The following is a 24822-nucleotide window of genomic DNA, read 5'->3' as shown; positions in this document are numbered from 1 at the left end:
TTCCAGAGAGAAGCCTTCCACACGACATGCATTTCCAACCTGCTACACAACTGCTGCCCACTCTCCCCTGCCTCCTTTTGGCTCCATTTCATACGGCCTTTTTTCATTTTTTTAGGCATTTTAACTGAAACTAGGTACATCAGGCCACCCTGGGGAAGTTTGGATTTTCAGAGCTATCAGTGATTGATAGTATTCTGCCGGCAGGGCGGTTAGCTGATACTGCCCCTGGGTGCAGTGCTGTCCGTGCCATTCGGTTGCTTGCCTACAGCACCCAGCTGTTTCCACCGCTATTACATTTTCTAGGCTCTTTCTATTCGAGACCCATCCCTCCCCTTTTCCTCAGGGCCGGTATCATCTCCCTCCCTCCCAAACTCAGGACTTCTTCCTGCTCACAAGCCCTGTGGCACGTTTGCAGAAGACTGGGATTCTGACTGTTGTTCATAATCACTACTGCTGCCTTATAAATAGCTGCAATCCATGTGGAGCCAGAGCTACGATCACATTTTAGCCCTAAATGAATCACCAGTTTTCTATTGTAATTACCCAGGTTGGAAAGGAGGACAGACTGACGAACTTAGCCTAAGTAAAACTCTACATGAAGATCTGGCAACCTCCAACCCAATTATTAAATTTGGCTCTTCTAGGCCTAATTCTGTCTGTGAGAGCTAGCCATGATGTGTTCATAGCCATGACACAAGCTTGTTTTGTCTCCCTTCTAAATGCTATCTTTATTAATAGCATGGCTACAGTGAACTGGACACCAGTTCTGGGGTGATCTTTTCTGCTGTATGAAGAGCATTGCATGTTACTGACTTGATGACCACGACTCCAGCCTTGCCGGAGCGCAGTGCCGGGCAGTGCCATTGCTGCTGCAGCAAAGCAAGGTCTCCCGGGTCTGGCCGCAGGTCTCAGCTGACTCAGCTGGAATCTCTCCTGATGATGAGTGAGTTTGACTCTCCCTAAGAGGCAGAGCAAAGGCACGGGAGCAGACTGTTTCAGGCTCTTTTCGTTGGTGCAAAGGGCTATCATAAATTGTCTTCACGCTCTGCTGTTACTTTACTGTAATTGTTCATTAGAGAAAGATTTTGTATTTTCAGGGGCTCAAGGGATTTCTAAAGGAGGAAAATACATTAGTGTGATGTGGAAGGTGCAGCTTTTGGTTAGAGAGACTGCAGAACTGGTGCAGCGGGGCTTGTGAGTAACGCACTGTGAACATGCAGCCAGAGCTTACTCTGGGCTTTTCCTTCTTTGCTGTCTCCCTCTTTTTCCCGCATCCTCCTTCTGCAGCACAGTTTCCCAATACATTGGCCATCTCAGCCAGCAACAACGAGCCTTTCTTCAATGAGCCAGCCATCTCCCCGGCAACAAGGCAGGCTGTGAAAATAACAAGTGCTTTCCTTTCTATGTTTCCCACCTCTCAAGAAATGCCCTGCCTTTTATTTGTCTCCATTGCTCAAAACCATGAATGATGGTAACTGAAATGCACCTCGTGGAAGGACGAAGAGGGAGGCAGGTGACAAAGATGGCTTTGGTCTTAATGGAAAAGAGTGACAGATCTTTATACCTTAGTGAAGAGCAGGCTGAAATATTTGTCCGGCGTTGTTACTGTGATGAACCCAGCAGACCCAGTACAGGAGGAATGGTTATACATGTGCTGTGGCTATTGCATGCAGCCAGCCAGCAGACCCCTGTTGCAGCTGGACATCCAGACAAATGCTGACACCAGGCAAAAATGGGGTGGCTAATGCCCCCCGATTCCATTTTCCCTTTTCTCCCACTCCTTCCTGCTCCTCTACAAAGCAGCCCTGTTACGCTTCACTGCGGTGAAGTCCCCATCACTCACAACAGCAGACCAGCAAGGGCTGGTTGTATCCTCACTGCAGTGGCAGAACCCCAGGAATCCTGTGACCACCCACCAGACCTCCCCATTTGCTGCCAGTCAGCAAACGGCGGCTTCCCACCAGCACGGCAGTGCCTGATTAACCTCGCCTGCCCTCCCCTAAGTTATTAGCAGCTTTTTGGTATTTCTCCGAGACCTTGGGTTAGGGACCCGCAGTAGGGCCAAGCTGGTCTAACCAGATACCTGCCCGAAATGAAGTAAAATCCACAAATATCTTGGGCTGACAAGTAGAAAAAGCCAGTTACAAAGGAGCAGGTCTTACGAAGAGCTCCTCTCACACACCGCTCCCTCCCAGTGACTGCAAGGCAGCAGGTGACAGCAGCTGCGTCCCTGGTCCTGCCACTGGTCCTGCCACGTCCCTGGTCCTGCCACCGTTGAGCCGGAGGGAGAGGAAAAGGGCAGCTCCTCACATCGCCTTTGGCACCTGCTGAGGGGACAGGGCTGGGGACACGGGCTTTCAGCATCACCCTGCTGCTCAGAAGCAGGCCAGGTGCAGCCCTAGCACACGTGGCCCCCTTCGCCAGCTGCCTCAGGTGGGCTGTTCAATTGCACTAAACAGATTATTTTTTTTAAATATTACTATTACAGCATTTTAAAATGTCCCAGGTACATCTTGGTTTAGCTCACAGTTCAGGAGTTACACACTGTATACAGCATAAAGTCACCACATACACATTTTGTTACAAAGCCTGAAAGAAAAAATTCCCTATGAAAATTTTTTAATACTTTAGTGGCTTTATAGTTTTCCCTTTCATAGCTGAAACAGAGACATTTCCAGACTCCCACTGGGAAAAAAGTTCCATGTGAAGGTCACTGCCTGCCAGAAGGTCACTGCCTGCCACCTCCAGACCCCAAGCGCTGGACCTGTGACCCTGCCACCTCAGACAGTTTTATCTGAGCCATGTGACTGATACTGGGATTCTTTGTTGAGTAATTTCTGCACTATTTCAGCCTGTTTGTGCCCGGTTTATGCTAATATGAACACGCTCTCAGCTGTTTTCATACCAGCCTGCACGGGCGGTGTGCTTGGACAGGCTCATTGCAGCCTGGGACCACTCCAAGCTGCGGACACTCCCAGCCACCCAGCCTGGCTGCAGCTCAGGCATTTCACCCAAGTGGGGTGGTAGATGCTGCATTTCCAAGCAGCTTCTGAGGTCAGAGTTGATCTGTCAGGGAAAAGCCTTTATACTTCTTCTGATCGGGGTTTTGGAAGCTGGACTTCAGAACTGGCTCTTCAGATGAAAATCCATCACTTCCCTGCCCTTCCTGCTCGATCAGATCCACACACTTGCACTGACTTTTAGTTTCCTGGCTTTAAATCTCCATTTCCCATCTGCTCTGCCTGGTTACACTGAAAGGGACTCAGCGAGGAGCTTGCTTTATTAATACATTTGCACTTTAGAGAACCATTTAATCCAGAGGCTACACGTTACTGTCCGACTCTTTCCTGCCTGTTAATCTGATTATAAATGTAGTGCCCAGCTGGAGGGCCTTGGGTAGAGAGGCGAGACCAAGTGTCTGCACCTCTTCCTTTGTGTAACCCCTCGCTCTTGGATAGCTGGGGACCCAGACCTTGGGCAGCGATGGCCCTGGAGCTGAGGAACACCCATGGATGCTGCTCCCCCTGCAACCAGCTCCTGTCTCCTCACTGACAGCTCCTTTTTCACCTGCCCTCTTGCAACATGTAAAGGATTTGTGGCTTTGCACTTGCACAGCTTTTCCAGAGTTTCACACTGACCTTTCGGGCTGTGCACAATGATAATGTGCCCTGAGATGGCAGGACAGCTCCTGCCTCCCTGTGCTGAAGGACACGAAAGAAGGACCTCAGTGCTGCCTGCAGACCATGAACCTTCCGTGAGCCAGGCACAGCTGCAAGAAAACCCGCTCCCCTGCACATGGAGCATGTGTAAGAGTGAAATCCTACACGCAGACTCTTTTGTTCTTAACCTGGGGACAGGTCCTTATCAGCAGAGAGGGTCAGCGAATCCTGGAGCATCTGCTTTTCATGATGTATTTTGCCCTTTTGGCTCATATTTCCTACACTGAGCTCACTTTGACTGACAAAAGCTAAGGGGTTTAGTCTGAACTCTTGCCCCAGTCTTTCACTTCTAGTAGACTTAATACTGGAGGTATAATCATGGGCAGGAGTAAAATGAGAACAGGGAGAGAGGATTTGGTTATTTTACCTCAATAACAAAAGCACAAATCATCTCATTCGCATTTATTAAACAGGGGAGGTTTGTTGGTTTGTGTTTTTTTGGTTTGTTTTTTTTTTTTTTTCTCCGAACATTGTCAGGGTGCCATTTGGAAGGGATACAGGGGCAGATGCATCTCCCATGAAGTCATGGTGGGAGAAGCTGTAACAGCCAAGCAGTCCCTGGGGAAAACCTGTCCTGGGCCTGTGCCCCCTCCTTCCCTGCTGCTGAATCAGGCTTGAGCAGCCGCAGCCCTGGCTCCCCTTCCTGAGCTCTCTTCTCCTGGGGGCTTAAGTGATGAGTAGGGGAAAATCCCCCACTAAAAGATTTGCATTGGAAACCCTTGGTTGAGGAATGTCTTTTAAAATAGAGACGCTTTGCTTGAAAAGGGATGAACCATGTAGCATAATACTCAACAAATCGCCTGTTTAATGGCCTCTCTTTATAGCAGCTGTGCATTAATAACAAAAGCGGGGTAGCAGAAGCCATGTGCTTCTTTGCAAGATTAAAATAAATACTATTTCATACTAATACCAGCAACTTTCTGTGGAGGCTGGCTAAGAGGAGGGAACAAGTGGGAGACCATCCCGGAGAGACTTGGTTTCTTTCCCCTTCGTCTACTGCTGGATGAAGGAATATTGCCCCCATCTAAGAAGGGAGAAGATGCTCTGAATCGGCCCTCCCAGACTGTTGTTTGGTTTATAGCTATTTGTTGTAGGCTTGTCTGTACACAGTCAGCATGATGCCATTGTAAGAGAGGAGTAATTCCCCCAGGACTACATACCTTAGGGGAAACTAGGTTGGGGAGAACTTTAACTTGCTTTTTACATTGCAAAGGGTAACTCAGGATCCCTACTGCCAGAAAGCAGAAATTGAAACAAGAGCGGTTCACACTAGACTTAAGAAGAAACCTTTTCATCGTGAGGGCAGCAAAGCAGTGGTCCAGATTGCCCAAAGAGGCTGTGCAGTCTCCATCCTTGGAGGATTTCGGACCTGACCCGATAAAGCCCTGAGCAACCTGGTTTGACCTCAGAGCTGACCCTGCTTGAGCAGGAGGTTGAGCCAGACACCTCCTGAGCTCACTTCCAGCCTGAGTTATCGTATGATCCTAGGAACATTTGGTATCTTTTCCATAGTAAATATGAACGGACGCAACATTTTGTGCAGCCCAGTACTCCATCTCTCATTCCTGGCAGTCCTGATAACAGGTCTCCCCCTCCACACCCCCTGCTTCAGGCCTGCCACTAAAGCAGTGCTGAATTTCCCTTCTCGAATTAGGACTTCAGGCATTAAAAGATTAAAAAAAAAAAGAAATTTTACGTTTTAAAGCTGTCTGCCACAGACTATTTATCAGACATGGAAAATGATTTGTTTCTGTTTTCCTGGGCATAGGTTTTTAGCTGAGACAAGATACACTGCCTCGCTGAGAGCTGAGTCACCAAGTAATCAACAGATTAATGTATTCAGTTCGAAAGCCATCAGCATTAGCTCTCGGCAAGCTCACAAGAACTCCATTATGGTATCATCTCTACGTATGGGATGGAAATGTCTCCAGGATTTAGAGTTCCTGTGGGAAAAATCCCTAGATGCAAAGAAATCAAAATATCCCTTTGCAACTGGGAGAAATAAGGTACCTCTTCATACAGTAACACCACAGCAGGATTTTGGCATCCTTTCTAGTGAATGCTTTTATTATCAACCCTCAGATAAGGAGTTTGGGGTATGTTGTACATCTGTCATTTGATAGCTACCTAAAAATAGCCATGACAAACTCGGTGGCATATAGGACTTTGCCTTTATCAGATCTTTAATCTGAAATTATTTTATTTGCAGTGAAACCAAGTAGTTTTTACTTTCTCTGGGATGGCAGCATGCAAAAAGGGTGGTCTTGACTTCCCTACGGCTCTGAGTTTCTCTATGTGGGCTTGGTCTGAGCCAGAAATGCAAAAAGGAAAGGCAGAGGCTGGCAGGGGCACCTCACAGAGGAGCCACTGTTTAAAAATAGGGAGCTGGTTAAAGTAACAACAGAGTAGCAACTGTAAAAGGGCAGGCTGGCCTAGGTGTGTGGCATGAAGGCTGCCAGACATCGCATAGTTATTCTGATAAGATGCTAACTGCCTAACTAGCAGCTAACACTGCTGCCCAGGACTCTGTCCACATGAACCTCACTGAAGCCATGCATCCTTTTGTTAGGAAGTGAAATTGCTGTTTGGGTACACCTGAATGGGGCATGTGTGAGTAAAAGCCAGTCAAGCCCCCACAAAAGTGAAGACAATCCTAAAAGCTTTCCTACCTAGCAGGCTGGTGGAAGGGATTTGAACAGCAGCAAGACTTTTCCCCGAGACATTTCTCCTTGAAGCCTGCGTATCCAGCACAGGCAGAGTAGACAGGACACATGTTCTCGCCGTTTCCCCAAGCCTGTCAGCACCTCTGTCTAGACTGTTACTAGATAACAGAATTTCTTTTGTACTGGCCTGGCTAGTGCCAGGGCATGAGAAATTGTGGCCGTTGTGACACAGAGGTCTCCAGAGCTACACTTCCTAGAGCAGGTGTACAAATGGCATGCCGTACATAATTGTGCCTATGCCTCTGTTTGTTGCACAAACTGCCGGTGCAGTAGGCGTACAACGGTGATGTAAATCTTCCCCCCTCCCACCTTTTCCCATTCAGATTGTGCAAATGCCTCCTGTTTGTGCTCTGGAGTCTCCAGGTGTTCAGCTCTCCATACCAAGCAGTGGTGATTTTTGACTTACCCGTCGTTCCTTATCACCATATTCGATGCCCAAGGTATCCATGGCACGTACAATAGCTGCCAGTGACTGTATAGTGTTGCTGTAGACCACTGGCTTGTACTGCTTCACATCTTCTCCAGAGAAGCCATCCTCATGGATGATCCTGAAGAAAATGCAAAGGACAAAAACCTCTTGAGAATGTCATTTCAATAGGAGAGACATTTAAAAGAGAGCTGTGCTCTTTTGAAGAGCACATCTGCTAGCTTGATTCACTTAATTTAGTCAGCATTTCTTTTTAAACCTTTCTGATTGTTCACCAGTTGTGTGTCTGAGCCCAGTGCCTGGAATTAGCATTGCTTTTGCTCTCTCTCAAGGAGGTTTTGTGCAGGGTTGGTGCATATGGTACCTCCCTCCCAACTGAACTGCAAACGCCGGAGCCTGGGTGGCCTCGTGTCGGCATGCTTACCCCTCACGGGGCCTGGGCTTCCAGGTCCTACATTACCTTTCCTGTCCAGGTCTATGGAAATACATTCGACGCTTACGGTGACCATCAGATCTGCTCTTAACCGCTTAAACAGGTGATAGAAACCCCCTAGTTCTTGTCTAGTCCTTTTCATAGTAACTCCTGGGGTGCCTTACTAAAGGAACCAGTGTCAAAATACCCCTGTACGCATGGGGACGGGACCTAGCTGTGCAGCACTTCAAGTATTCACAGCCCTTTACACCTCCTCCCTCCTTCCCTCTCCTTTGAAAATAGCGCTGGAAGTTTTGCCACCTCAAGGCATGTAATGTAATGTTAATGTTATGTTACGTTACGTTACGTTACGTTATCCCTTCCCAAAGCAATGTGGGAATGAGACCCACCGTCCCGGCAGCTCTGCATGCCAGATGCTCTCGGAGTTAGTCTCCATTAAACTCCACAAAAGGAACTATTTGATGGAGCGAGTTCTTGCTCAGTTCAGAAGACCGATACCTGTAATTTCTTCATCTTTAAGCAACTCAAGAACTAAGTCTGTGTGTGTCTAGAAAACAGCTAGGATTTGCAGATCTAATTGTGCTTGACAATAATTCTTCCCAGTGGAGACATAAGTTATGATCCTGTCTCTTAAATATTGGCAGAGAGGATGATCTGCTTAGCCGAAATGAAGTCCTTTCTTGCTCATCCTCAGATCTCACTGGACAACAGAGTCCTTCAGTAACAGATCTGGTCACTGATAAAACCTAGCATCCTGTCTATAACAGGATTTTTGTTTCCTTTTTTTCTAAATCAGATACACACAAACCCAAGGTCCTGACCAGTGCTGGCATCCCCCCGGGGAGAGAGAGCGCTAGCGGGGATCATAGTGAGCTTGCAATAGATACAGTGCTGGGATGGAGGTGGAGAACAGGGCTGGCATCCAGCCCCGTGTTATTAACAGATGACTACATGAAGAAAAAAGCTGATAGAAACGTGCTGACAAAAACACAGATCTGCTTCCTCTGATGTGAAGCTGATAGAAAGGTTTTCTAACACAAGCAACCGACTCTTTGCTCCCCCCACCACAACCTTCGCTCACCCATCAGGGAACACTTTGCTCCTGGGAGGAGCTGCTCCAACACCCTCCGAGTCCTGGAAAAAAATGACTATAAGCAAAGACGGTCAAAGACAGGCAGTAGTTCAAATTAACTGGTGTCTGGGATTGTTAAGCTACTGATCCGTGGAACTGGGCAGAGCCCCCTGCTCAGGTATCCCAGCTCCAGGATGGGGGAATGGTGCTGGTGCCCTGGAAACAGCATGAGGGGCTGCTGGCTTGTCTCAGGGTGAGAAGGGCAGGGGTGGGTGAAAACCTTTCTGACTTAGTAAATCCAGTCTTGCTGATTTGTCAACATTTTTTTCTATGGCTAGTTTTGATTTTGATGCAGAGTTTTGGGCAATAGCAGACCTTGTACTCCATAGCTTTTATATTGCGTGAATCCACTGCCTGTGCCGAGGTTTGGAATAGCAGCATTTGAGTAATGGGGAAGGAGGGGGGCCAGCAGAGCCCTGTGTCGGCACTGGATCTCATGGATCATTTACTGTTACTCAGACAAGTTGCTGAACTTCTGGGAAATGTGTTCTTTGTCAAAAATTGCAGTCAAATCTGAAGAGTTATGGCTGGCACAAGGCACAAAGCACAAGGCACAATCCTGCATCAATCCTGTTTGGAATCAAGAGAAACCGTACGGCACCGGTTCCTCCCAGCTATGAGCGTGACAGCAAGAAGCTCAGCAGAGCTGGGGTCCCGTGGGAGGCAGGCAGGCGGTTAGCAAAAGCATCACCAGAAGTAATTAATCCTTTCTGGTTGGTTGGCTCAGGCCTGGATTTTGGGGCAGGGAGGACTAAATGTTGGTTCTGGGGCAGTTAAGAGATGAAAACGTAAGAGGGGGATAACAAAGGGTGAAAAGAGGACAAGCACGAGGGGCAGTGTAAGGGCCACAAGAGGATGCAGCTGGAATTTTTTTGGTCCAGCTGCTGACCATGCTGGTGGAGATGGGATGGTGCCCACATCTTGGGCTGGCTTTGTTTCTGCCTTTCACTGACAGGCATCAACCAGGGACCTGATACGGCAAAAAGAGGGCTGAACAGCTGTAGAGGGAAAGAGGTGAGCTTTAGTCTTCTTCAGAGTTTAAACTGTCTCTGGCCTTGGGCCATGAAGTTGTTGCCTGACATTTTCACTTCTAAATACTCAGTGTTTCTGAATACTTCAAGCCAGTAAGCTCCCTATCAAGTAACAGGGTTCCTTGTGCTGAAGGGGCAGAATTAAGTGATGGAGAGTGGCTCTGGGATCCCTCCGTGAACATACTGCCGACTGGGCAACACACTGACATCGTTCAAAGCACAGGCATAAAAGCATTACTTTTAAAGGGGGCAAAAAAGAGCATGGAAAAAAACCACCCCAATTGTTCTTCTGCGAAATCTCTCTGGGAAGGCAGCCACGGCGACTGAAAGCAGCACTGCGGATGCCAGTATTGAAGTTTTGCTGTAGGAAGTACCTACGGATTAATCAATCACGCAGTTAGCACATTACCTAATATTTGAGCGAGCAAATCCCCACTGACTAGTGCCGTTCCAAAGCCTGCTAGGACACCGTGAACTGGTTTATTGTCCTATATGCTCCTAGCAAATGCTTCTCCTCTTGCTTGCCTTGGCGATCTGATGGCCGAACTCCCGTGGCAGCTTTTTCCATAGTCCTTTGGACAGGTTCATGCTGTCGTTCACCTGTTTGGGATACACCTTTTGTCTTGCCTGCCATTGTGCTTTGCTGCCTAGAGGACATCTAAAGCTCCAACAAGGTTCTTGGGAGGTATACTGTCGTGGGGCATGGCCTGAGCCAGCTTGTGTGCCACAGGACACAAGCAACAGTGGAGTTTGGATGCTGTAGTGAGCTGTGACCGTTAAAAATGCACAGTGTGGAGGAACTAATAGAAGTGAGCAGCATGTCGTGACTGGGAAGTCTTTAAAGGTTCAGGCAGGGTGGGCTGCTCCTTAAGCAACCCGCAAATTAATGGGAACAGAGGGTTGTCAGCACTAAAAATGTGAATCCTCTGTTTTCTAGATGGCTTGTATTTTTTCCTGTGTCTGAAATACAAAGGAAACTGCTGCAGGCAGGTTCCTCTCTGCCATGCTAGAGCCAGTTCTCTCCACGGCAAAGGGAGAAAAGGGATTTAAGAGGATCCCCAGGGGCTGTGGCGGGAGGGAGACAATGCTGTAATTTTTAAAAGCGATCCTGAGCAATTAAAAAGCCATTTCATTCACCAAGTGACTAACGAAACACTGTGCTCTGAATGGAATGGCGAGAGACAACTGAAGCAACCTGACTGTCTAATGTACCTGTTAATGCCTGCTACCTATCTCTCGGCTGTTACCAGCAAAGCCCATATGTTTGCACGTTATGTTGTCATACTCATTTTAGAATGGCATTAACAGACAGGTATTTGCTGGGCAAAATGGTTCCACTGCACATCAGATCTTCTGCCATCCCTCAGCAAGTCATTAATCCTGAAGAAGTGCCCAGTGCCTCAGCGATTATTGCTTAATTACAAAATAAATTAAATACTTGGAAACAGGGGGTGCATTCTGCGTAGCAGCTTGCTTTGGCTTCCATTCAACAAAGCACTTACATGCCTTCAGCCTTTCACTACAAAACGAATGTATTAAAACGGCAAAGCCAAAGATGATTTTGCCGTATGTCCCTGCTGACACGCATCGCCCCAGCAGTTGTGAAACGGCAGCGTCAAACAAAGCACACGGCAGCTCCGGCACGGCAGGGCTGGATCCCAGCCGGCAACTGATCCAAGCAAAGAGCCAGTTTGCCTAGGTCACTCCTGGGGGAACACTTGTCCATCTATCCTGAAAACCTCCTGGAGCGGAGGCTACGGTTTCCCCCGCTCCCTACTCCAGTCCCACACAAGCTATTCTGGTGCTTTCCTTCCAACCTGAGCCAGGTTTAGTAGATGCAGCGACTCTTCCCCCAGCTGTGTCCTGCTCCCTCCTGAGGCACAGTGCCCCGAACTAGACCCAGTCCTCACTTCTCTAACTTGCCAAGATAATTTTAAGCTGTAAAGCTTCTCCTCTGACATGCTGAAGTACCTCTCCTAGCCCCACATCACTGCCAGGTGTAATTATGTATTTTCATTCATTTTTCATGGATGGAAGGTTTGGAAGGAAACCAACGCAGACCCCTGCAGAGTCCTGGCTGACAGAGTCCTCTGCTGTGATCACGAGCCACCACTAACTGTATTCTCTGGGAATAAGTTGTGCTACTCATCCATTTTTGTGTAAAAGCTGAAGTAGTTTTCTTTAGACTGTTTTTCCAGGTGACTTTATAAAAGTCAAGTGAGACACTGTCAAACCCTTCCCAAAATCTAGATACTGCACCAACTATTCCTCTCCTGCTTCTGCCAAGAAATCAAATGAGATTAGTTCAACACGCCTCATTTTTGTATAATCCATGCTGGATGTCACTCATCTCCCTTTTTATCTCCTAGGTGCTTGCAAATTGTTTGATTGATAGTTCATTTCTCTTGAAAGCTTCTAGAAGTTGACTGGTCTATAATTCTTACTCCTCTTTTCTCCCTCTATATTTAAAGATAGACACCATGTTTACATTTTTTCCTTTCTTCTGGTACCTCACCTGCCCTCCAAGAGCTCTCAAGGAGAAGTGTTTGTATTTCGGAGATGGCGCCAGCCAGGCCTGTGAGTATGTAGCAAGAAATTCCTTAAACACGGCTGGTCTGAAGACATTTAATCTTACAAAACTTGCTCTTCTTGTGCCAGAGGGAGAGCGATGCCATTGCCCAGCAGTGGAGCCTGCTGCGGACACTTCTTCCCACTTCCTCACTTGGTGTCCTCCATCCCCTTTACATCTTGGCACGCAGGTTCTCCTTTCCTCACCAACACAGCCCTGCCTCATCTCCTGTGCTTTGTCATTACCCCAAAACCTTGAGCCAATGCCTCTGAAATGCTTCCTGCTAAATTCAGAAAGCTTTGCGCGGCTTCAAACTGTCTGCATTGCTGTAAATGACGTATGTAGAGACTTCCGATTGTCTACCAGAGAAGATAAATGCCATACAGTTTCTGTTTTACCTAAGGTGATTTACTTTCAATCAGCAAGATGTTTCCAGCTGAATGAAGTTTTCCCATATCAATGCACATCCCTAAAATTACAGTGATTTGCTTGAATAAAACCAGGCAAGAAATCACCAGGGGATTATTACACTTGAAGCATATCGCAAGCAAATGCCTCACAAATGAACAGTCCAGTTCCTATAAGAACAGTCCTCGCTCCTCACCTTCATCTGGACAAATTAAGGACCCTAAAGGTCATTGCACAGCTTTTGCACAGGGCCTGGTGCCACAGTGGTGAGTGTTGCCTCTTGGGGCTGTAGGATGCTGGCCAGGTTTCGGCTGGCAGCGGTACCCTGTGTAGCATCCCCGGCTCTGCTTCAGCCCGGGTGGCTGCGTGCTCCTCCTGCGCCGGGAAAGCTCAGCACTCCCAGGCTCTGTCTGGGGAGCTCCTGACATCCACATGGGCAACACAGGCAGGGAAAACCTCCCAGCCCATGCAAAGAGTGTGAGATGCTACAGCCTGTAAAGTGCTGCTTGCAACTGCAGGAGATCACTTGGGCCACGGCAGAAGGGAGGTGGTGTGGAAGGGATTTGCATTTGCTCACCAATGCATTTTTGCTCGAGCTGTTGACAGCCTCATTCATACATATACATTTAGGGTACAGACTGATCCAAGGTGGATTTTACCTGAAGAGTTTTGGAATGAACACACATACAAATCAATTTTTGCTTGGCAAACTCACTTTTTTTTAATTTCTTCTCTTCTTCCCTGCTTTTTCAAAAACAATAATTTCTGTTTCACAGCAGGTTATTATGGTAAGGCTGAGCAGAGCTTGAGACAAAAGAAAAAAAAACTAATTCTGAAGAAAACTCTGTAAGCTTTGTTTGCAAATGGGGAAAAAATGCAGAAATCTGACTTCAATATGTTGGGAAAGGGTTGATCAAATTCTAATAGAAAATCTGCTAGAGGTAATCAGCTACTTTTAAATTTATTTTTATCTTGATGTGAGGTTTAAAAGTTTGTTTACAGGGGAGTTATGAAGCTAAATTCCAGTGATTCTCTTCTCACTCATTTAATAACCTGAAATGCGATTAAAAACTCCTGGATTACATTAAACTAAATCAATGCAGATGTACATGACCTTGCGTTTCAAAGACTGCAAAGGCACAGTTCAGAACTCCGTGACAGGGTGCAAATCTCTCAGAACTCTCATTCTTTGTCCCCTCTGGCTGTGCTTGAATGACACGTCGTACATCCTATTCCCATGAGAAATCCTTCAAGATGGAGATTAAGATGACAGTTTGCCTACATGCCCGCTTTTTTGAAAAGAAAAACAGCTTCTTCAGTCAGGGTCATCTGAAAACTGCAAATGGAACTCATTTAAAAAAGCATAATTTTTTCAACCTGGATTTTTAACACCAGTCCAAGAAATACTGATGGAGCCCTGTGATAGAATCCCAGCTGGGGGGAACCTTCTTTCTGGAGGAAATGCCTTTGGGTCACTCAAAACTGAATTCTTACCACCAAAGTATTTATTGCATGCAAAGACATTATTCTAACTAACCAGCTGGTTCATGTTAAAAAATAAGCAGATCCATCAGGCGATTGAAACGCTGCCAAAATCCACAGCCCTGGAAATGGTCGAGCTTACTCAAATCAGTTGCAAAAGTTTCATGGACCTGTACAGGGCAGAAGCATTCTTTGCTCTTCTAAGGCAGCTGAATTTGTGCCTAGTATCAATGCTTGCAAGCAACTGGTGCCTTCATGAGGTCTGGTTAAAGCCAGGTGTGAGCTTCTGCACCTTAACTGCTGGCCAAAAAGCTACAGAAGGATGTTAGAAAAACCCCTCTCCTGTCTACTCAGAATGGATGTTGCTACCATCGTATTTTTGCCTGTAGATGAGCAGCTCTTGAGCTAACAATGATTAGCTTTGAGACATGTAGGGGCCAGATACTGCATCTTCCCAAACCCCTCGTATTTCAGCTTGTTTTCAGGTGTATAAAATATATGCAGAATACTCTTCATTTCCAGTTTAATACAGACCAAAATGAGAAACAAGTGCACTAAAGCAAACTAAAGCTGTGCCCCTTCAATCCTTTTCGGAAGCAGCTTTTAGTCTTTTTTTTTTAATTATTATTTTTTGAGTTCCACATCAATGCTTAATTTTGGCTTTGGGCTGTCTGGAGGGGGGATCCCCACTTCGGTTGCACGCTGTAGTTGAGAGGAAAGATGATCTCCTGGACTGCGTGCTGGGCTCCTTCCAAGTGTCTTTCATCGGACTGGGGGGTGTGGTTGGTTCTTGTACCTGCAATTGGGATGCACCAAGGACCCTCCCCATCTTCGCTCGGGGAGGACTCTTTCAGTATTTACATTTTCTAACAGGACGCAGTGGAGTGAAATGCTCTGCTTTTAAGTGTGTGTATCAAGCAAGTTTAAGAGTGTAAACGCTCTACTGCATCCTGAAAGTAATTAATTACTGCTGATAAATGAAAGACACCAGTACTGATAGTTCAAAGGAAGGCAAGGCTGAGCAGGCAGAGCAAATCCAGCTACTGCGCCAGTACTCCACCCGAACTCGACAGGGACACCATCATCCTTTGAAACTTAACATCACAAAGTCAGGAAAACGACGCAGGAAAATGAAGTGGCTTTACTCATGAGAAAAAAAGTATTCCCCACACCAAGCCTAAATATGCACAGAGTCAACCACACCAGTGGTTTTACCCACCTGAGTCACCCTAATGATAGTTTTTTTCCTGCAGAGACCACCAGTCACCGACCCCCCGAGCAATCCTGGAGCCCAGATGAACTACCCTGCTCCCAAGCACTAATTACAGTATAAAGGAGCTCCTGGCTCCTGCGGAGGTCAGGCTGCCTGCTGGCTGCTGGAGGCATGCTGATGCACACCCCCCAGGACCTGACCCCCCTCCAGGGTTTCAGTGCCTGGCTCGGCACCAAACCCAAACCTCAGACCCCTCCCCGAAAGCACACAGACAGGGGATGGTGGTATAGGGGTGCAGTCAGCGGAAAAAAAAAAATCCATCACACTTGCTGATACAGAAGCAATACACAGACCCACTTTCTCACTGCCCCAAATTAGTTCCTTATGCTCCCAAACGCCACATCTGCCCAGACGGGAAGCAAAAGGCGCAAACAGGGACACGGGCTGCCCCACACCCCCACGTCCCACACCAAGCAGGGAGTGGTGCAGACCTGAGTTTTACGCAGTGTCAGGCCACTGGCATAGTTTGGTTTTACTGAAATTTGCAGTTGTGTAACTTTGATAAAGTGCCCTCTCCTGGGGCCTTTAATATTAAGATCAAATATTGAATACCCTACATGCACCTAATTAGCTTTAATATGCATCCTGCTCGGCTCAGTAAGAACAGCAAAGAAACACAGTCAAAAACAATTAGATCAGGGTTTTTTTTGATTAAAAAAAGACAGCTGGACTACAGAGATTCCTGCAGCAGCATTTGCATTAGATGAGATTGCATTTTTATGTGGAAAAAGCCTCGGAGCCAAAAGGGTTTCAAATAGCACCAGTGGAGGCTGACAGCTGCATTCTTTTTTGTGCATTCCTAAATAATAATCAGCGAAGGAAAAAGAGTTCCTGCTGCGACTGACTTATCTCCTGATCCCATGCGATGTGCTACATAGTCAATCCACTTTGTCCACCCTCTGCCCGAGACCAATGAGTTCCCCCGAGGAAAAAAAACATCCACCGGGCCGGTGATGACCCACATGAGAGAATTCTCATTAAATCCTCCGTAATGTTACATAAGGTCATTTTGTTGAATTAAAATTATTGGGATTAATCCTCTTTAATGTTCTCTTAGATGCAAGGGGGATCCAACTGCAGCTGGATCATCCTGCAGCTGGTTCTAGAAAGTCAAAACAGTGTTTTAAAGCCCCGTAATGGTTTTGTTAAATTCATCCCCTGAACAAGGACACAAAGCAGCTTTTTATGGCTTTTTTAGATCACTTACAACTTCTGTAAGCTGTCATTAACTATCATCAAAGCCTGAAAAATGAGGCAAATGGGTTCAATGTCAGTTTTACTGCCCAAACCTAAATAATATTTTTGGTTTCCCATCTGTCTCATCTGAAGTGTTTTGATAGCTGGAAGGTGACTTTGCCTTTCAAAACCTTTTCAGATGTTGCTCTCCATAACCAAACATTCTGTGGACCATAGAAGAAACAAGAGACATACGTTGCCTCCTCATCGCCCCGTGCATTTCATCCTCACAATCAAGTACCACCACCAAATCCCACTAGAAGAATAGAGCAACCTTGTGGATTTTACTCAGATATGAAGGGTCAGCGCACAACTCTCTCAGTGTATCAAAGCAAGGCTTTGGTAGGATGGACCCGGTTCCTAGCACTGATGCAAAAAAGACGGCTCCCAAAGCCCTCCATTCTTCTGAAATCCACTGGGATTCCGTGTTCCTTCCCCTGCATCTAGAGCTGATCTTTGCGCAGTTGACATATTTTATTGTGTGTCCTAGCTGTACTAGTGCTTATTAGGAATCGTGTGCTGTCATGAAAACACTCAGCTAAAATAAAAAGATGCTTTAAAGCAGCTTTGCTTTTTTGGGATATCAAATCTCACAGCAACTGTCTTTCTGAAGCAATAATTGATGTGTTTGATTAGGTCTGGTAGCAGATGGGGCTTTTTTCAGTACTTTTGATGTTTTAACATGTTAAGCTGGGAAGGAATCCATTCTGGGAAGAGTGATTATGCCATTCCTCGTATCCTGTCCATCTTCCCTGGCATGATTACAGCTCAGGGGCTCCATCTCTGAGCACTGTGCTTGCCACAAGCTCCTGGGTGTGCTGCCAAGCTGACATTAGGCTCCACTAATCTCAGCTCAGAGATCTTAGAGTCACAGTGTTCCCAGTTCTGCAACGGGCTGCCTTTCCGTTAGAGGATACCATCAAGCACCACACCCCACAGATCAACAGTCCGAGGGAGAGTATCTAGCTGCTGGTGATAATTCCCCAAAGACTGCAATGGAACCTCTGCTGATGGAAAATTTTGCAATCAAAATGGGGGCGTCTGGTGTAGATGTGATAAAAGTCCTGGGCAGAGGAACAGTTTGATCTCTGTCGCTCCTGCTGCTGCAGGCAGCATAAAACCAAACCTTGCCGGCCCAACTGTGCTATTTCTCGCAGTGGGGCTGCAAAATTTCTGCTGTCTGTACTTACTGGAGCCTTATGGAAGTCTGTGCCTACAGCTGAAACACGGCTCAGGTGGAGCAGAGGTGGACCTCCAAGAAGGAGGTGGTGAACACTTGCTTTGGGCCCCTGTGCTCAGTAACACCAGGTGATGGGTCCAAACTCTTGCAACCTGGCTGCTCAGGTCTGCTGACTGCGTTGAGGCTTTCCAAGCTGAAGAGTTTGAGCTGAAATGTGGCAGATACGGTATTTTAGGATTCTGCCCACACTGTTAATAAGGTTTCACAGCAGGAAGGAGGTATGTTGCACTTGTGATTAATTACACGCATTTGAATATTTTTAAATCTTAGCTTCTACCCTTGTACTCAGAGAACAGGCTATCTGAAAGGAAGACAAATGCATGGCTTTTCCCTGACACCTGCCACAAGGACCACAAGGATTCAGTCAAATAGCATTAACCCTTCGGGATTCTCAAATACAGCTTATGTTTAGAAAATACCAGTGAGGGACAAGACCTTGGCTGGTTTAACTCAGCACACGCATCCAGGGAGGTACCTTATCCATGGCAATGGGGGAGGGTGCTGCCTCAGGTCCGAGTCTCCCTCCTACAACCATCCTGAGAAGCACGAAGGAGCAACTTTTGTCCAGCGTTTCCCCAAGCTTTCCAGCCAAGCTATTCCAATGTAACACTGTTTGAAAAATTGTTTTAAGACCTTGGGTATCCTCGGTGCCTTGTGGCATTTTCTGGCACAGCGGACACCAAGAGCTCTGCTCTGGGGTCCCTCAGTGTGTCCCTCTGTGCCCCTGTCTCTCTGAGCCGGGACAGCCAGTCAGTGCCTCCCTGGGAAGCTGCTGGGGCACTGGGTGGAACCGGGAGGCAGTGTGCTGCCAAACATTCCCATGCCTGTACTGAGTAGTGGAAGAATACAAACATGTGCATCCACTGCCAAAAGACCACAAATAATTATTTGTCCTTGCTCTGCAGAATGAGCTGGGGCTTTGTAACCAGATCCAAGAACTGTCCCGTGACCTCTCGGTGGCAGCAGGAGAGAAGGACGTGGCTCTAAGCAGGACACTTCCTATCAGATCAGTGGACTGACCCAGCGGCAGAAAGCAGAGAAGCTCCCCAGCCTCCCTGGGTGACTCAGCCAGCCTGACGGGATCCTTAGGGTGCCCCTGTCCCCCAGGCACACCAAGGGGTACAGGCCGCCTCTCCCACTCGCTGGGTGACGCACGCATCCCTGCACTTTCCTAGAGCTTCATCTCAAGCTTTTGGCACAGAAGCTCATGCCAGTGGAGAAGAGAGTGATCAAGAATCAAGTGTCTGGGGTACCCTGGCCAGACGCTCCCTTGCATCTGAAAGCCTGGCGCAGAGCCAGGCTGGCACTTTGGTTCTCCATCCCAGGCCCATATTGCATTAATGAGATCCCCAGGAGCGCTGCACTACCAAGAAACAAGGCGGAGGCTGCTGGGAAGCCACCCCCTCGGGACAGCCACCAGCAAGCACGCCTGGCACTTTGTCCCCACCCCCCCTAGCTGCCGCACTGCCTGGCAGCCACCAGACCCCAGCAGAAGCTGCAGGTGCCGTGGTGCAAGCTGCTCTCGCTGGGTGTACGGGCTAGTTCTGGTTCAGCAAGCCACCGCTGGCTTTCGAGGTAGACACAATAACGGAGAGCAGACTGCATTTAAATGGATGTGTAAATGTGTTTGCCCATTACGCTGGGAAGTGACCGCTGTGACAAACATCTCAGAAAATGAGTAAGTTCCCACTACTACTTTCATCAGTCTTTGTCATCCTCCATGTCCTTATCTTCAATTGAGAAATTCCTTATTGACTTGATTTGCAAATGCCTATAAGTCTTTCCAAAGAGTATCTGAGAAGAAGATGCATCACAGTTCAAAGCGACTGCCTGAACCACGTTATAAAGCATCCAGCCAGATTTGGTAAATACGCCTCGTAATAAATTTACTCCACGTCTGATCATCAGAGTTTAAGTTTATGTCTAGTATTATTTAACTGTCCCTAGTGTAAAACATTCCTGCCTCCCAGAGAGGTTGGATTGGATTCATAGAAGCTGAGGTTTAATTAGCGCAGACTACTTTGACTCTCTTTTCCCACCCACATAGTGGGTGCACTGCTTGCATTTGGATGATGCACTGGTTTGATAGGGTAGGCTTCTGTTTTTCCAGAAAGTATCTAGGAAAGTTTGGACACCTCATTAGTTTCTCAAAGCTTTTGAGTTTTCCAAACAGTGCCGACCTTCCCTTCCCTCCCTTCAGTTGCAGTCCCATGAACAAGAACAGCCTCCAGCTTTGCTGCCGTGAGGTCTGGGCATGGGAGCACCTCTGCCCTTTGGGGGATGTTGGTGGCAAGAGAAGAAAACAATTACAAAGATGATCTAAACTTGGGAAACGTAGGTAAGGGAGTGCTGATTTAGCATTTGATACCACTGCCAGTGTCCTCTGTCAACAGTGACGACTCTAGCTTACTAGTATCTATATAACAGGCTTACAACCTACGGGATACGGGGAAACGTGTGGTAAAAAGCAGCACCTAATCTACAAGCAAAGGCAATAGTGCTGAGTAACCCAAGGCAAACAAGTGGCTCATTAAGCAATCAATTGATAAATTTAAACGGAATAACTCACAGTAAATGCTGCTCGGCTGTCCTGGCAGGGTGCAGGGAGCTGGGGGAAGGCAGACTTGGTAGACGAGTCCGGCCCCACTCGGGTAGGACTGTCACAGCCGCCTCTGCTTGGGAACTGTTGTGGAGAGCTGGAAATCACATTTATCCCAACTAATGCCAACAGAAGCACCTGAGAAAGGGGCAAGGGAATGGGGAAGATGGGAATAAGACTGATGAACTGAGCAGGGGTTCCTGGGGAAAAATGTCCTGCAAGCATCTCCAAGGACTGGGTATGGCTGGGGCACAGCTGCTCTCTTCCCTCGGCATTCTGGCCTCCTGGGGACTTCCACAAGGTAGCACATGGTGAAACCATTCCAACATGCCCTCCAGGGACCAAACCACAGCACAAGTGAGGTCTCAAAGGTGCAGGCTGTGATGTCCCAAGGGGTCCCCATCCCACACCTCGCACCCTGGAACCTGAGCCACATGGGACCTCAGTGTGGAGGTGCTGTCCCTTTTGGGGGGCAGACAGCAGACATATTGGTCCAGGCACCTCCAGGCCAGCCCAGACCATCTCTCACGGGCAGGACGAGTTGTCTGGTCGGTCTCTGCAGCAGCTTGTGCACCAGCACCGCAGCCCAGCTGAGCTGTTGGCACAGCGGTGCTGTGGCCGCAGCAGATCCTGCCAGGAAACTTGTGGCAGCAGGCAGCCCATAAGCGCTCAAGAGCAGTCAGGATTTGGCCCTCTGAAGGGGAAACCTGAGCCCTGGAGACCCAGTCTGCCACTGTCAACCCTGGGAACCAGACCCAACTGTGGGTCTGCTTCATCTGGTTGATGGAAGTGAGATTTCTATGGTCATTCTTCACTGAAAACTCTCAGGAACCCCCAAACATGCAGAATATTGGGGTGTGATGCAAGATTGTTCTCTCCTCTTTATTCCTAAATCCTCCCTTTAAAAGCTCCCGGGTCATGAGGTTTCACCTTTTCTCCAGGAATAATAATCCACAGTGTAACTCATTTCATCGTTAGGAATATTTCCTGCTGTCCAGTCAAAATTTATCTATTGACAAACTCAAATACAGCTTCCATAATGTCATGCACGTAGTTATTTTTAGTACCAGTGTTGCCAGCAGAAATAACAGGCCTGATGTATTTCCCCCCTTCCCCTTAGAACAAGGCTTCTGAAATTATAGATGGGAGCACTAATTGAGTGCCAAGAATGCTACAAAGGATTTGCACTGCTAGGGAATCTGGTAGCAAATCAGCGCACTTCCACCCCACTTGCACATGCAGTTATGCTGCCATCCGCTCAAAGCAGGCACATATCCACTGGCAGTATTATTTGTGACCACAGTTGATGTTTGTTGCTAGAAACTATCCCTGGCAAGGAAGCATTTCACATTTTTTACACAAAAAGGACATTAATCTTAAAGAACTTCCCCTCCTCTTGTTTTTCATTTGTGGTTCTTCAGGCACAGTAAGACTGAAAGGAGTTCTTCGATTCTTCTGGTTTCTGTGGTGGGGTGATGGACTCGTGCCCATGGTTCCTGGAATCTCCAGACCACCTCCCAGTCCCACACTCCGGAGCCGGTCCGGGATGGCTTTCCTTGCCAGAGTCATGCAAGCAACCCAGCACAGCTCTAAGGCTAAACTGTAACACAGCTAGAGCAACAAAAGGAAATAAAAGCTTTCTGTTCTCCAGGCATTTAAACAAATAAGATAAACAGCATTTGCCAGCCCAGGAAGATTATGTGTGGCTTTTGTCTCCTGTTTTGTCTCCCCTGTTTTGGTTTCCTGTGCTAAGCACTCACTCACCCATTCATAGCTGCTAATGCCCAGGGCTCAGAGTTGCCCTCCCTTGTGTTGATTTCCATGTGTACTTTAGGGTTTCTTTACACACCCAAATCCTCATTATCACTCTAAACCACGGTAAATTACAGGAACAGTGGGCTGATAAAAGCCCTCCTAATTCAAGGCAATAGTGAGCCTGTTACTACAGAAAGCACCCATCCCCAGTCCCCAGCCGTAGAAGCACACAAGGACTGAGTGGGAGAAATAAAAAGAAACTAGCTGTTTCCATAGCCAGGATGGAGAGATGCACCAGTAGCAGCAGCAGTGCGACAGATCAACGGGTGCATGAGCAGGAGGCAGGCAGGCCCTCCCGCCAGGGCTGGGGGCACAGTCTCATCTCAGAGGATGATTTCCACCTCAAAAGCAACAAGATTTCCTGATCATTGAATTCAGATCTCTCTTGTCCCCTCCCTAGCACCTTCCTATCTCAGCATACATATTTCTGGCTTCTTTTTCTTTCAGCTGCCCCTCATTTCGTTATTTTACTCGCTTTCCTTTTCTTGGAGGGTGAACATTAACGTCAGCCTTGGCTCATCCAGTGTCACCCCCTGCTACCCCGCTCCCTTCACTGGCTGCCTTTGGCAGTTATCCTTCCTTCCACCCAGGAGCTCACAGCTTTATAAAACCTTGCAAACCTGCAGCAGCAGAAGGAATCGCATCACGTGGAATGCAAACGTGTCCGAGGTCCGATGAAGCCGGTTGGCAGCACCGATGTGGGGGGAACCATGAGCCCCAGCCCCCTGAGCTCGGATGATGGAAAGACACAATGTACTCAACACCAAGTCCTTACAGCCCAAATTTCCTGGGCCCTGTGCAATTAGCCCTCGGGAAAGGGACTGGTAAGGGCTGGATAGAAACTACTGAAATCCCGGAGGGTTTCTATTTTCCTCTTGAGGAGTTGGTTTGGGTCCTGGGAATGCATTTGTTTGTTTTTCCCTTGTTATCAGCCTGCCTTTGGCTGAGAGCTATAACCCATTCAGGGAGGACCTGTTTATCTGTGAGAATAGCAGCATTGCTGTGAAGAGGTAAGAGTGGGAGTGTGCTTCAGGGAAAAAAATGCAGATTATAGCCCGGCTAGTAATGAATCTAGCACAGAAAGAAAGAAATGCAGACTGTTCTAATTTTCTGAATAGATTTAATTCCATTTTGTTCCCTGCGAGTCCCTTTGCTGACAATTGTCTGAGTGGAGGGAGGAAAAAGGGGTTCCAAGCAAAACACTTTACCATGAAGGATGTTATTAAAATGTCCTACTTGAACAGTGGCGCTCTGCAGACCAGAGTTGCAGAATATAAGCATTCTCTCTCTGTTAGACAAGCTTTGTCTAAATGCGGAATGTTTGTCAATTATTTTCCAAAAGCACAATTGCTATCATCAGAACTAGAGCTGGCTTGACTTGTCCTGCCTGATTTAGCACCCACTTGAACAGGGTGGGTTCAGAAGAAGTTCAACAAGAACTTGAGGGCTGCTGGATTTGCAGCAGGCTTAGAAAATGCTCAGGTAAACAACAGCGTGAGGGAACACAAAGGGAATATGTAGCAGATGGGGGTGAAAGCCAGACAGTAGTCAGAGAAACTAAAAAAAAACCTGTGGAGAGTTAAAATTTGCTTAAGAAATGTGGTGGCAAAAGTCTGACAGGGTGAACTTCCATCATTTGGCTTCTGAAGACTCACGCTCACTCACACCTACATACAGACCTGGTTCCATATATCTGCTGAACCTGGCAGTCCTTCAGCAGAGAATTTGGCTGGAAGTCTGCAGCATGGATGTCGGTCAAGTTTTAATAGAGAAATTGGCCCTACCTTCCTCCTGTCTAACTTCCTTTTCTGTAATGGTCTAGGCAACATGTCCTGTCCTCACACATGCACCACAAACACAATGGGTGTCCTGTGAAACAGGAAAACATGGATTTTTGTGGCCAGCTGTGGGGCCTGGGGTTTTGTTCACTGCGAGACTCAAGAGTGATGGGGCTTCCCAAGGCACTCCCTGCAATGCAATCCATTGCATCACATCATGAATCGATCTCACCTATGAAGTCTGAATGCATCTCACCCTGTTCTCCAAAAGCTTTTCTTCAACCTCTCCTTGATTTGGGGAGGGAAGGTGTCTTGATTCTGCACAGCTGGCTTCCAACTAGACTCACTTGCCTATTACCATGGGCTAGAGCCGATGGTCTCTCCAAAACGAGTAACAGATAACCTGACTGTCCCTCACCCCACCACTCTTGAAGGCTGAAGAAACTTGTTATGACCTTTCCTCTTAACGGAAGCTATTGCATATGAATGATGATCTGCCTTTCACATTTACATTCCCATACCACAGGTACCAAGGGCACCAAAGCTTTATGCCAAGAGCAAAGGCAACTGGAGAAACTTGCTGAGGACCACCATGTTCTCTTCATTACGCCAGTAGCAGCATTGTCCCCGGCGTGAAGGGCCTTGTCCCTTGTGAAGAAGACACAGTCCCTTCCCCTAAACCCTGACTGTGTGACTGTGCTATTATTGGTACACTCAATGCTGAATGGCCAAAGGAAAACACTGCACTGGCTCTTGCTTTTTCCAGATACAGAAAGGACAGTAGGCACAAAGGCAAACATAGCCTCTCCTGTGCACATGTGACAGTCACAGCGTAAGCAACTCACCACCAAAATGCCTCATTCCTCCTGACAGGTCTTGTCCTAAAACAATGTCTTAAAGTCTGCAGCTGGGCTGGATTTTCCACATCCAGCTGGAACGGCCAAAGGAACAGAAAAA

General features: G+C 47.4%; 1 protein-coding gene across 2 annotated transcripts in view; it reads right to left on the bottom strand.

Annotated features, from left to right (window-relative positions):
• Nucleotides 1-24822, bottom strand: part of GNAO1 (G protein subunit alpha o1) — a 144760-nt gene that overhangs the window by 86610 nt on the left and 33328 nt on the right. For both annotated transcript variants that reach the window (XM_037409340.1, XM_037409339.1), the window contains exon 3: nucleotides 6849-6990. In XM_037409340.1, the coding sequence (XP_037265237.1) occupies nucleotides 6849-6990 (142 nt within the window). The remainder of the gene's footprint in view (nucleotides 1-6848; nucleotides 6991-24822) is intronic.

The sequence above is a fragment of the Falco rusticolus genome, chromosome 15 (assembly GCF_015220075.1).
Source record: "Falco rusticolus isolate bFalRus1 chromosome 15, bFalRus1.pri, whole genome shotgun sequence".
Taxonomy (NCBI): domain Eukaryota; kingdom Metazoa; phylum Chordata; class Aves; order Falconiformes; family Falconidae; genus Falco; species Falco rusticolus.
This window is presented reverse-complemented; position numbering and strand designations above follow the sequence as displayed.